Source organism: Achroia grisella, unplaced genomic scaffold, assembly GCF_030625045.1.
Source record: "Achroia grisella isolate CSIRO2021 unplaced genomic scaffold, CSIRO_AGI_Agris_v1 utg906, whole genome shotgun sequence".
Lineage (NCBI taxonomy): Eukaryota > Metazoa > Arthropoda > Insecta > Lepidoptera > Pyralidae > Achroia > Achroia grisella.
This window is the reverse complement of record NW_026713064.1, coordinates 152,827-165,868: the sequence shown is the minus strand read 5'-3', so window position 1 is coordinate 165,868 and position 13,042 is coordinate 152,827. Positions and strand designations below refer to the sequence as shown.

Here is a 13,042-nt window from a genome sequence, read left to right as displayed (position 1 = left end):
TTATTGATGCTTACACGAGTAAATAAATTGTGCATAATATGACGCTTAAAGTAAACACACTTGGAGGATGACACTGCGCTTAGCTTACATAACGATTCAAGGCGTGTAAAATAAATGCTAACATCTTAATCCGACAGCAGTTATGTGCATTCAAAAGTTTATAAAAAAATAAATTTCTCATCGTAAGCGATATAATACTTAATAATGGAATGATGTATCAGTTAAAGTAGGCCTGTGAACGTATTCATGCATCTCACTACCGTGTTATTCAGTACTAAATATTGGTTCCATTCTGTTTTTGGTCCGTAAGAGAGTGAGTATATAAGCACATTTGTTGCCGGAGGTCCCGAGGGTCGTCTCGCGCGGCCGGTGAGGGTCGCAATCGACACACGACACGACATGTCACGACACGACACGTCACGACACGACACGACACGACACGACACGACACGACACGACACCACACGACACACGACACGCGACGTGCAGTGCACGCGCAGCGCACGCCCGCGCCGCCACTAGACCGCGAGTTACCCCTTGCACGAACGAAACACTATTCCAATGTCTAGCACCAAAATTTAGAATTGAACACTAGATCACTAATTCGCGCTCGTCGAGAACGAACATCTAACCGGGAACGGTGGGCGGTGTCGATAAACGCATCGCCGTATCGAAGAGAAATGGCGGTTTATAATACACGGGGAATGGAACAGAGCGAGGCGGATCTAGTCGCGCCCGGGCGTGACGCTCGTGTGCACGTCGGCGGTATATCCAGTAAGCTTACTTCCCATAAAAATATATAATAATACGCGTAGCTGCGAGCGCGGCCGCCGGGCGGCGGCCGGCGTCCCCGCACTACGACAACAACGAAATGCAGTGCGACCACAAAACCTGCCGCGCGTCCGGGGTCATGCTTCGTAAAACGCCGAGTTCCAACCGGGAGCGTGGAACGAACGTGCGCGACGTGTACGCCGCGTGACGTGACGTCACGTCCTGTGGTCGCACCGCCGGCTGCCGACGGGGGCCGTCGCTCTAGTAGAGGCCGCAGCCGCGCAAGTTGTTAGCTATGATGACGTCGGTGACGGCGTCGAACACGAATTGAATGTTGTTTGTGTCGGTGGCGCAGGTCATGTGGCAGTAGATTTCCTTGGTGGTAGATTTATTCTTTGCTTCGAACTGCGCCTGGATGTACGCAGCCGCCTCGCCGTATTCTTGCGCGCCTGGAACATATAAAATATACTTTAAAATATGTATTTAACAAAATATACGGAAATTTATATACATAACAATACATAACATTTTAACACAGGTAAATTAGAATTTCTCATTGTACCTCCACTGGTACTCACAATGACCACCTCTAATACCGATAAAGTGTCAAATATATTCTAGAATAAACTAGGTAAATAAAGTAGTAGTAAATATTTTGCAATATATACTTTAGAGGCAAAAATACTGTGACTCATTTACAATTGGAATGTGCTTGGCAAAGATATTATTAGCAACTTTGGTTGGCAACAAGAAAGTTATCTGATATTTTTGTTTCCTAAGACAATATTGACCATTCCGATTATTACGATCTATATTATGCTGTCGGTAGTATAGTTTTATCTATTTTTTGCCATGAAGTAACAAATTTCAACCTATAGCAAGATAATAAGTGTAATTTCTGACGCAGAGGCGTGGCACAGTGTATTCTGTGTTATCTATGATACTATTGACTTTAATGACATCAATCACCTTCCTTCAGATGATATGATAACTTGTTTAATATTTAAAGCTTTTAATGCATTTTTTTGCTCAAGTAAATTTTGTACAAAGTCGGTTGCGAGTCTACACCTGTCTCAACTAAATTTAGCTGCAAAGCATCTTGTTTTATATGTTTTATCTAAATTTGAAGTACTATGACACCTCAATCTCTAGGAAAAGCAAATACGAGGGTCGCATGATGATAGAATGGCTATGTTCTTGTCTATAGGCGATAGTAGTCCACCTATTTCATTTATATGAATTAAATAATAATATATAGTCCAGTAGTCTATTTTAGCACATCGCCTTACTTATGATGGTTGCAGATCTCATTCGTCGCAAGGTACAAATATTTGTATTCATGAGTATGTTTGTTTGTTTCTGGGTGTTTTCTCTGTATATTATACATATTTACGAAAGAAATGTCTGTGTTTTTCTCAGGATTATTATTATTATTAATAATATTCTTATAATTACCCGTGTACTCTGGAAAACAGATAGTGAGCGGCGACTTGCGTATCTTCTCCTCGAACAAGTCCTTCTTGTTCAAGAACAAGATGATGCTGGTGTCCGTAAACCACTTATTATTGCAGATGGAGTCGAACAGTTTTAGACTCTCCTGCATGCGGTTCTGTAAATAAAAAATATATTCTTTTAACTGAAGTCTCGTTTCATGCTAATCTTAAATCTATACATATAATAAAAATTTAATTAAACGCTGTTTAAATATGAGCTAAACTATTATTGGGGGACTGTAATAGAAACAATGATTTTTAGAATTATTGTCTCCGTATATACGCGTGTGTGAGCCATGCATTATTACTGATGTGTGTTAAAATTTAGTGTTTGTTTTATTCCAATTGATTTAGAAACAAAAACATAGACCAATACTAAGTTTCAGGCTCAATTAATAATTAAATTGAATAAAAATAAAATAGAATAGGTTTATTCCTTTGTGCGTTTTTCTTTCACGTCTTATCCGCATAACCAGTAAAGTGCATGATATATTGCATATAGCTATCACCAATTCTTATAAATGGATTTTAAATGATACAAAAAAAGAATTCATAACGTTAATTACAATAATACAAAGTCCAAACTGATTGCGAAAGTTGTTAACAGAAAATAAGAATAATATATTTCTTGTGTTATTTGGTAGACAATGGACAATGTACTTGTATAAGTAAAAATACATCATAGATAATTATCAAACACATGAAAAACAAAATAAATTTATTAAATATAATTGTATTTTAGTTGTCCAAAGGCAATCTATGTAACCATTTGTATTCGTTGGTGTAACTAAAGTTTATATATTTCTAAGAGTGTGTTTGTAATTTTATCAGTTGTCTATTACCCATAGAACAAGTACTGTTTACTTTGGGACTATATTGCGCTATGTGAATAGTCCAAGGTTATTATATATTAAAATATTGTTTAATAATTCTTCACCTACTGTTATAACATATATACATTATAATAATGTGTTATTCAGATTATAATAAAAATAATTTATTATTTATAAAGGTAGACATTTTTAGACAGTTCACTGCGACTATTCCGGCGGCATCTTGAAACTCAGCTAGAAGTATAGTAATTTTTTAGTAACTTTCCAAGCATCCAGCTTACATCATAAAAGGAATGTGTTACCTGATATGCCCTATTATTATGTTCCTTAAGCTTCCAGTTTCAGTCATACAGACAATGCTAGTGACCAATAAATAGTTCACGACAGATCTCTTTATAAGAATAGATAAATAGTCTCATTTCAGTATGAAAAACAAGTGAATAAAGAAAGAAACGCTTTGAACCATTTGCCACGTCTCGTCCTACCTACGTCACCATACTTATCGTTACAATGGTATGCGTGTACTATAGAATCATTAAGGAAAACTGTTGTAGAAATATTTCCGCTAAATCCAATAAATTATTAATGAGAAGTATTTCATGATTCACAGTCATTCTTTTTTAAATAGGACAAAAAATGTTTCCAGCGTTGATTATAAAAGAACGTGTAATGAAAATAAACATCACTGCCACTATTTATTTGAAATATTGTTATTAGATAATTTACGACACAGATTTCAATTTGATCTGGGTTTTAGCAGTGACAGGCAGATCTTTCGTTACCATAATACAGCCTGTGTTTGTTTTGGAACTATATGGTGGTATTACATACCGTTGTTTCATCCTCGTGCAACACTTGGTCATACTCGGACATGGCGACGCAGAAGATAATCGCTGTCACATCTTCGAAACAGTGGATCCATTTTTTTCTCTCCGACCTCTGACCGCCCACATCAAACAATCTGTAATATTAGAACAGTATTATTAGTAAAAATTATAATGAAATCAATATAGGCCAGCTATAAAGTATTTAATGCAGTGGCTAGGTTTAATGCAGTACCTATTTTCTATTGTAGCAATTACGAGGTAGTTATACGATTTACATAGTTGCAAATTATCGATACATAATAATAAAACTGTAGGAAGGACGAAGTTTCAAAAGATGTTTTTAGTCATTGTGTTATAAAATGAAGATACAGTTTATGATACTAGTAAGGTAATAAGGTCAGGTAGAAAGATTTTATAGTTCGTAGAGTAATGGAAGGTTACAACGCTAAATCCACATATTAAATTATGCTGGTTGATCGATGGCAAGCATTCCTGTTGCCAAGCGAATCTGTCAAGGACATAACTATGTACTGATATTCTTAACTATTCTCAATTATGACGACCTCGGTGGTCTAGCGGTTAGCACACTGCTTTACGTCTGATGATCGCGGGTTCGATTCCTCGCACGGCACAAACATTTGTATTCATGATATGATTGTTTGTATCGGTCTGGGTGTTTTCTATGTATAATACGTATATGTATTTACGAATAAAAAAATATCTATGTACTTGTATCAGTTATCTAGTACCCGTAACACAAGCTTTAGCTATCTTAACTTGGGACTAGATGGCGCTGTGTGAATTGTCCTGAGATTATTATTATTATTATTATAACGGGTTAATAGTGTGTTTGCGATTTTAGAGCAGAGGAATAAGCTAATGAATGGATTCTACATATATCGATAGTTATATTTATCGGAGAATTTCAGGAGCAGATTTCTTGTTTTGTAGTGTTCAGTTAATTTTTAAGTTGTACAATAGCTGGGTTATGGAAGTTTAGTCATAGTGTATATTTGTAACATGGAGGGTAGATATTTTATTATTAGTCAAAACGAGTGTTTTGTACTCACATTCATTGTTGTACAATGAACAATATATTATGTTGTACAATATATTAAGCTAGATGAAAATACTCTAATTACTCCATTTAGGTTCAGGAATCTACGTATACTATGATGGAACTGCTTTCATTCCTTCTGGAGATTGTTAGTAAAGGGGTTTAGTGTTCATAATGTTAGTAATGTCACGCATAGGGTCTGGAAAAACGTCGTGATAAACTAACTACTACCGATTTGGGTGGGACTAGCTGATTTGTCATCACCCTCATCCCATCATCTTCCACTGGTTTCCCGTCCGTGTTTACTATAGTGCAGGCGAGGGTGCCATTTCAAATTAATTAATCAAAAAATACCACACTCCAACCTTATAACGGTCTTAATACTTACATAATTAACTGTGCTAAAATATATATTAGGTCTTACTTGAAGTTAAGGTTTTTGAAGGAGAAGTGCACTTCAACGATGCCAGTGGTTTTGACTCTAGTTCTTAAAATATCTTGCTCGGTGGGTTGGTAGTCCCTAGCACCTAACCGGTCCAGGTCATCCAGGAAGCTGAAAACAAATTAAACAGTACATGTCAATTAATTGTGTATTTATATTATTTATTAGCGTTACCATGTATAGGTATATGTGCTTTTACAAATAAAAAAAACATAAAAACAAAATATTGTACTACTATTATTAGCTGTTACCAGCGACGTCTTCTACTTCTTTGAGATAAATGATCAGGATACAATCTAAACTGTTGTATTATGAGGACTGAGTGTCAATATATGCCAATATTGCTAAAACATTGCTTTTTAGCAATAAGGCCGCCTTACTGTATTTATTCAGATGTAGTTATTTAATATTTAGATGTACCTATTTTCTTCTACTGTATAATTCTAGTAAAAGCGTCTTCTTCCTATCTTTCTTCACGTCCAATTTCATTCAGTTCAGTCGGTCAGTGGTAAAAAAATAATGAACAGGCAGTCAAACTCGCCTCATTATGTATAATATTTGTATAGATGAATTGATTAGTTTCAAAATACATCATATTTTTGCTCAAATTGTTGCCTTGTTACAATTTTGTTATAAGACCGGAAAAGAGAAATATGAAAGTAAGTAGGAAAAATTTGAAGAGACATTATAGTCTCGTCAATTTCATTTAGTTAGTTAAAATGAGATGCGATATAGTATTCTCTAAGTTGCAATATATATTTAATACTCGAGTAAATAGACTTAATTCATAGTGCAATTTTTTTCCTCGTACATATGTACGGATAATATAGATTATTTTCGCGCAGTTTTTCCGCATTGCGTACAACTTCATACAGCTATATACAGTTCCCTATATGGAATATGCGGAAAAAGTCACACGATTTTAAAATTCTAAATATCGGACTCAAATAGTGCCACAAGAGTTAAAAACGAAGAAATAACTGAGTAGGTAATAAAGGTAAATACCACATGTATAAATGACTTTTATCTACATTTCTAAATTACAAATAAGAAAACCACTCCCCAAGCAAATTGTTCGTCATTCTGACTGTGGACTTTCTGTAGCATTTCAATTTTGTTTTATTATTACTATGGTACTACTTGTATAATACAATTCTATTGAATTAAGTTTAAAGTCCTAAGAAGCGAATATTGCTACTTTCTGATCCTCAGACCCCTTTCTGAATACCTTAAACCCTAATCAACTCTATAGCTAAAACCAACTACCAAAAGTTGTATTATTACCATAGACTAGATGATCAACTATAGGAATTAACTTATTGCAAAAATGCTGACGATAAATAAATCGTTTTGCCTTGTAGTATATATGAGGACTCGATACAAAGCCATATATATGCAACAAAGAGTGACATTCGCATTATACTGATACCAAATGCCTACGTGGCGACGACAACGAAGTCGCCATTTAATATTCTGCATGTGGTCTGTACCGTACTCCTTTGTGTCGCAGGGACTATATTTTTTGGCGAGTCTCATTGCGGACGTGTCAACCAAAGTGTTACACTGTACTCTTACTTTACTTATATTTAAAAAAAATCCTGCAGTGTAGCATAGCTTGATGACTTTTAATTTGAATTTCCAAAGATGTAAAGCAAAGATCTTTTAAAGAGATTTAAAGAGAAACAACTAAATTATAATATGAATGTGCTCGTCCAGTTTAGATTGTTTTCAAAAGAAATATTAGGTTTTGTTATAATTTAATATACCCACATCTGAATGATTTACGTTTTTAGTAGGTGGGTAGCGTCCGGTGAGCCACTAGTTGCCGGCAAACAGGAGTGGAGGGCGACGGCACCGCATACATATTAACGAGCTCAGAAACCGACGGCACACGATAGACAACACAACACGCGATTCTTGAATATTAGAATGGCGTAGGAATAGGGACCCTTCACACCGCACCTTTTAGCGAACTCATAAAATCACCGCAATTGCGCGCCGTCACGGAAAACACAAGTGACAATGATTCAGGTTAACTTGTTCATTATTACCACGAAGTGTCACAAGATGTTTCGATCTGTATTCGATTCCATATACATTTATTTCCGAAGACACGTGATTACATAATTCCGTGAAATGTGACATACATATGTAACAGTAGGAAAATTTATCAGACCATATCTAGATATTACGACAATATTCATACAAACACTTCAACATCGTGAGGTTAAGCATAAATATGAATATGAAGTGTGGTTATTACTATTAGAGAAGTAAGAAATATTTAATATGCGGCGTGTGAAAACTCAATGCAGGCCAGGTATACCGGTAACTTAGAATCAGGGTAAATGAAAAACTACGTCCGCGAGGCACGCAAGCTTTATTGTTCAACAGAAACAAATGCTATGACTAACTACCTATTCAGATGTTAGTTTTAATGTATGAAAAACATCAACATCGATTTCTCTAATGAAAGCAATATCTTAATGGAAGATGTCAGTATTGAGAAAAATAAATTCAATTTAAATCTGAAAATATCCGTATCAATGTAACTGTTCATACATGACAGTTGTGGACTATATAAATACAAAAATTGATAATTAAGGGAAGTCTTTGTTTTGAAATGGCATTTCGTTAATGACCATTTCGTGGCGTGATTGGTGTCAGTAACTGTTGCAAGCCAAGGTCAGGGTGTAGAGGTCGCGGGCAGCCGTAAGCTGGCATACTGCCCGCCCGCTTGCTTGCATAGTCCTGACTAGATCGAACATAAACAAACCCTAGCTTAACATTAAATAAACAATCAATATATCCCTTAATCACATATAACCTACGTTTCATGTTATTACTATGGTTATTTCATATCCCATGTCATGATGACGTTATAAATAATGATTCGAAAATTTTTAAAGTTTTGTTTATTATATGTATAGGGTTAATTATCATAGGAAGTTCAATAATTTGTAGAAAACAGTACAAAAGACAATATATGGATGTGAGTTTGAATTCTGAAAACAAAGGAATATAACCTAACGAGTATCAATTTCAGTGAAAAATTCTAATATTTGCTTTTGTTTTTATGAGTCACAAAAATAGACTACTTTCACTTTCTAGTATGGTACCGAAAACAAGTCAAGAGGCTAGAGTGGCGTCGTGCCAGTCTCAATGTCAGGGGGTTGTATGTACGCGATTTGGAAGATCGCCAACACAGAACCTAACAAGACCTGCTAAACCGGCTTAACAAGGATAGTTCAATGAAAATTTGTTTGTTTCAAATAACTACAACAATATAATATCATTTAAGATAATTATATTTCATTTGTAACGAATAATTGTTCAATGTCTTCATTTAATACTAGACATAAATTTATTTCATTGAAATGATGGAGACGTTTTTTTTCCCGAGAATTTTGTTGCGTGAAGAAAAGATAACATTGAACATCAGTAATAACTCTGTCGTGAGATAATTTTATAATTAAAACATTAAGTACGTATGCGTCAAATGTTCTGACCGAGTGTTTATCGTTCGGACGCTTTTTCGCGCCGGTCCTGGGCGCTGCTGACGTCAACGTTCTGTCAACACTAACTGGGTCAGTAGACAAGGATAAATTACATTTGGAACAACCTAAATCATTTCATTACACTATTGAACCTCGACCGACTTTCTTAGTCCATCCCGATCTACAGTGCTGGTATTTAGTATAATTGAATTGCCTACAATCGAAATAACATTTAATCGATGATTAAATCGAAATCGATATACGAACGATATGCGATTAATTTGAGAGGTTTTGCAAACATCCTGAATCGATCGTATGCGGGCGGACATGCATCCGATGCATAAAATCCATGTAGGCCGTTGTCGCGACCGTCGCGGCGCTGTGCGGCCGCCGCCCGGCAACAGGTCCGGCCGCGCGATCAATACACCGCCGCCGCCGCCGCCGCCGCGCCGCCGCGCGCCGCGCGCCGCGCGCCGCGCCTTTCGATACCTTCTTCGCTACGCCCGCGCCAGCCCGAACCGTGCACACGACACGCACAAGCCATTTATTCACATACAGTAAGATGTGCTTGGTGAAGACGACTCGATCGATGGATCATGGATACGATAATTGAGAACTTATAAATCTACAGTAGAAAACGATATCAAACTAGAAGTCTCCTCCGGGACAAGATCTCTTATTCACGAGTTTTAAAAATTCAACTTACGATAGGCTGTCTTAAGAACATGTCAGTTAAAGATACGACATGAGACAGTCATTGAGTTACAGTAACCGCATAATAGGTGTAAATTGTTATTACAACAATCTCATGGCGGGTGTCACGACACAAGGTGTAGAAACGACTATGTATTAAGTATGTGTCCTATAGTTTTAGGGGTTGTCGTCAGCCGGAGGTCGATCGCTGTGAAGTGCTTCCGGAATTAGCGCGAACGTCATGCGATCGGCACATAAATCTGTCGCCCTCCACCCCCATAGTACTGCCTGCGGTCTTCGCACTCGTCAGCCACGCTGACGGCGACGTAGTCGGCTCTTATAATTCACACATAACTATCTCAATTTAGTTTATTAACAAAATACGTATTTGTAAAATACCTTCTACATGTATGTAAATAATAAAATTGAATCTAAATTTAATCAATACATCTGCTATATGTGGATGAATACGCGGAGCAGTAGTTCATAACTACTTGATAGTATGTATATGTAATTAACACATACAAATGGTATTGCAAATTTTATAAATGTGAAAATAACCGTGTCACCTCTATTTTTGGTGGGTTTGTACGTTTAAAAGCTGAACTGCTATTGGGGAAATACGTTATTGGGATGGCTTGACAAAAATATATAATATATATATATCTCCTTTTCAAATAAATCCTAGCCTGAGGGACGGAATAAGCGACTTTGAATTTTTCTAATGTATTTTCATTTAATATGAATTTTACACGTGTCTGAATAATAAAGCTGAGTCAAATATTTCTATGTAATTCATAATACCATACTTAATGCAATGTGTTATCCATAATACTGTAGTCGAAAAAAATAATCGCAGTATTAGAATATTACGACATTCTTCTACATAAATATAATGAATCATCCAGTCAATTACGTTTATTTTACTGGCGAGAACTCGGCAGGTCACGAGGATCGTAATTCAGAAACGCCATGACCATGGCAGTGTATAATAAAATGTAGTCAACTATTCAATCTAACAACTTTAATAACAGTGCCATGAATGTCATACCCAAAGAAAGAAAGAAAGCGATTCAAGATACAATCGACAAATAAGTAAAGGTACCACAGTCATTATTTCTATAGCTAGTACGAGTTCCGTGACGCCTGAGTGACGGCCCAATGAATAAAACAATCACGAATTAAGATACCCTTTAACAAAATCTACCCCGTAAAGGCCGATTCTTGTATTTTAAATATGACTCTAATCTGATCACATCGACGACTGAATTACGTAATACACGCACAATACAATATGGCTCATGGCACTCAAGTAACTTAATTATCTTTAAATGTTTAAATAATCTTAACAACAACAATTAGCTTATATAGTATTGACATATCAATATTCGATACAAGACAAGTGTTCAATCATAAATTAAAATCTTATAGTATGACGGAACAAGACAACCGTTTTATTCCGCCAGCAGTTTTCACAATCGGATCTGGCAAAGTAGCAATTTTCTGGTTGTTAGTTAGGAGCGCAGTCAGTCAACAGTCTATAATAATACTGCATCGATGAATAACAAATTGCTTACGCGTAGTAAACCATTATGTAGCTAGATTCGTCCTTACATGTTTTGAAAATATAATCGTAAAAATTAATTTTGTTCAAAAGAATAATGTGACCACACATAATCAAGAAATATATAATTATCCTATACAAATTTATAAAAATCAATTTTAAAAAACAGCATCAAAATTATAAAACCAAAAGAGAAAAAAACGCGTTTTTATATATTAGCTTATTGCCGCAGCGTTTGTGGCGCTACAGCACTATATTTCAGCAAAAAGCAGAGAAACGGATTGCCTAAATAGTGTGTTGCGGGAAAACACAAATACGTAAACGCATTTAAAAATACGTTGTTTTGTAAAAAAAAACATATAATCCACAAACAAAAGGTCAATAAGTATGTATTTTTAAATTATTGTATTATCTATTTGTAGAAACGTTGATGCTTATAAATCTTGATGTAAGCCCGAGGCAGACGCATGATGATCCGAACACAAAGCACTACTTGTTTCTGTTACGAGAGCATCCGTCGGCCGCATTTCACAGCACAAATCAAACAAGACTAACATCCGTATATAAGCAATTGTCAAGTATCTTATTACAAACCAGCTTTATCTCGAGTTTTGATCTCGTTCCATTTAAATATTACGTATTAATATAAATGTAATTTTAGAGTCTTTATCCTTCCTAATAGTAACATTTCTAATTATTTTTATATATGTTGAAGTATTTTAGCCATCGTGAAGTTTTGAATATTATTTGGTAATTTAAAGTTAAGTACTTTCTATCCTCATCAATCAATACAATTCTGACACGCGGACTTTTCCGGGGCAATTTGTTTAAATATATGTTTTTTTAAGTGGTGTCCTTTAATTATTGCTGCTAACGGTGGTAGCAATATTTTTTCTTATTTGCTTATCCATTAACAGTGAATATACTATAGAACAAAGGTGCAGTATCCATGGGTTTCATAATATTACACTTTCTTTGAGGGACGGTTTTAAACACGTAAAGTACTCTAACAAACAGCGCTAATGACTTTCAACAACGTTTCAGCATAACTTACCTATACCCATGTAGATTTCATCTGACGATTGCGAAATTGATGATGACTTGCATACTTTAAACAAATTAAACTGAATTCTGTTACTACGCATACTTGCCGAATTTTATTATTATAAATATATTGAGCGTCAACAATGTACAGTATCAGTTGGATATTAGCAAAATACTATTAAATATTTATCGATACATAATGCATGTAGTTCTTTAATATTAATTATTATATTATTAATAATAATAATATAATATTAATAATAATAATATAATAATAATAATATAATATTAATAATAGTAATTTAGTATCTCACTGAATGCAATGATTGCGGAAGATACAAACAGATGGTACAAATGTTCCCAAAGACCGGATGAGTCAATCGGCGCGGACGCACCACTCCCGACTTCCATTGAGGGACTAACTAATTGAGCTGAGTGACATCATACATTCAAACTTGATTGACATAGTAAAGTAGCACTAAAGAATCAGATGATCGAAATGAAGGAATGATGATTTATAATTTATGAATAATTTCAGATATCATCTCTTAATTGCGACTATCCTAAATCATATATGATTCAAACGATTGTCATTCAAGAAGGAGATTAATCATTATTATTTTAGAAAACTTCGCTATTAGGCAAATATAACTGTAATAAAGGTATAGAACCAAAAATGAATAATTAACTGTCCTAGTTTTTGTAGCTTGAAGTCGTTAGTTACAGCACAATATTATGGAAACATGCTACCATGCCTATTGCACTTTTATATAATAATAGACGTTTTCTGATACCGATATTTAAATAACCATATCAATATA

The 13,042-nt window shown here is 35.3% G+C and overlaps 1 protein-coding gene across 2 annotated transcripts in view; it reads right to left on the bottom strand.

The window, feature by feature from the left end:
* Positions 1 to 843: 843 nt before the first annotated feature.
* Positions 844 to 13,042, bottom strand: part of LOC131853857 (guanine nucleotide-binding protein G(o) subunit alpha) — a 46,836-nt gene continuing 34,637 nt past the window's right edge. For both annotated transcript variants that reach the window (XM_059204921.1, XM_059204920.1), the window contains exons 5-8: positions 5,406 to 5,534; positions 3,929 to 4,058; positions 2,227 to 2,380; positions 844 to 1,220 (exon numbers count right to left, since the gene is read on the bottom strand). In XM_059204921.1, the coding sequence (XP_059060904.1) occupies positions 1,033 to 1,220; positions 2,227 to 2,380; positions 3,929 to 4,058; positions 5,406 to 5,534 (601 nt within the window). In that variant the 3' untranslated portion in view covers positions 844 to 1,032. The remainder of the gene's footprint in view (positions 1,221 to 2,226; positions 2,381 to 3,928; positions 4,059 to 5,405; positions 5,535 to 13,042) is intronic.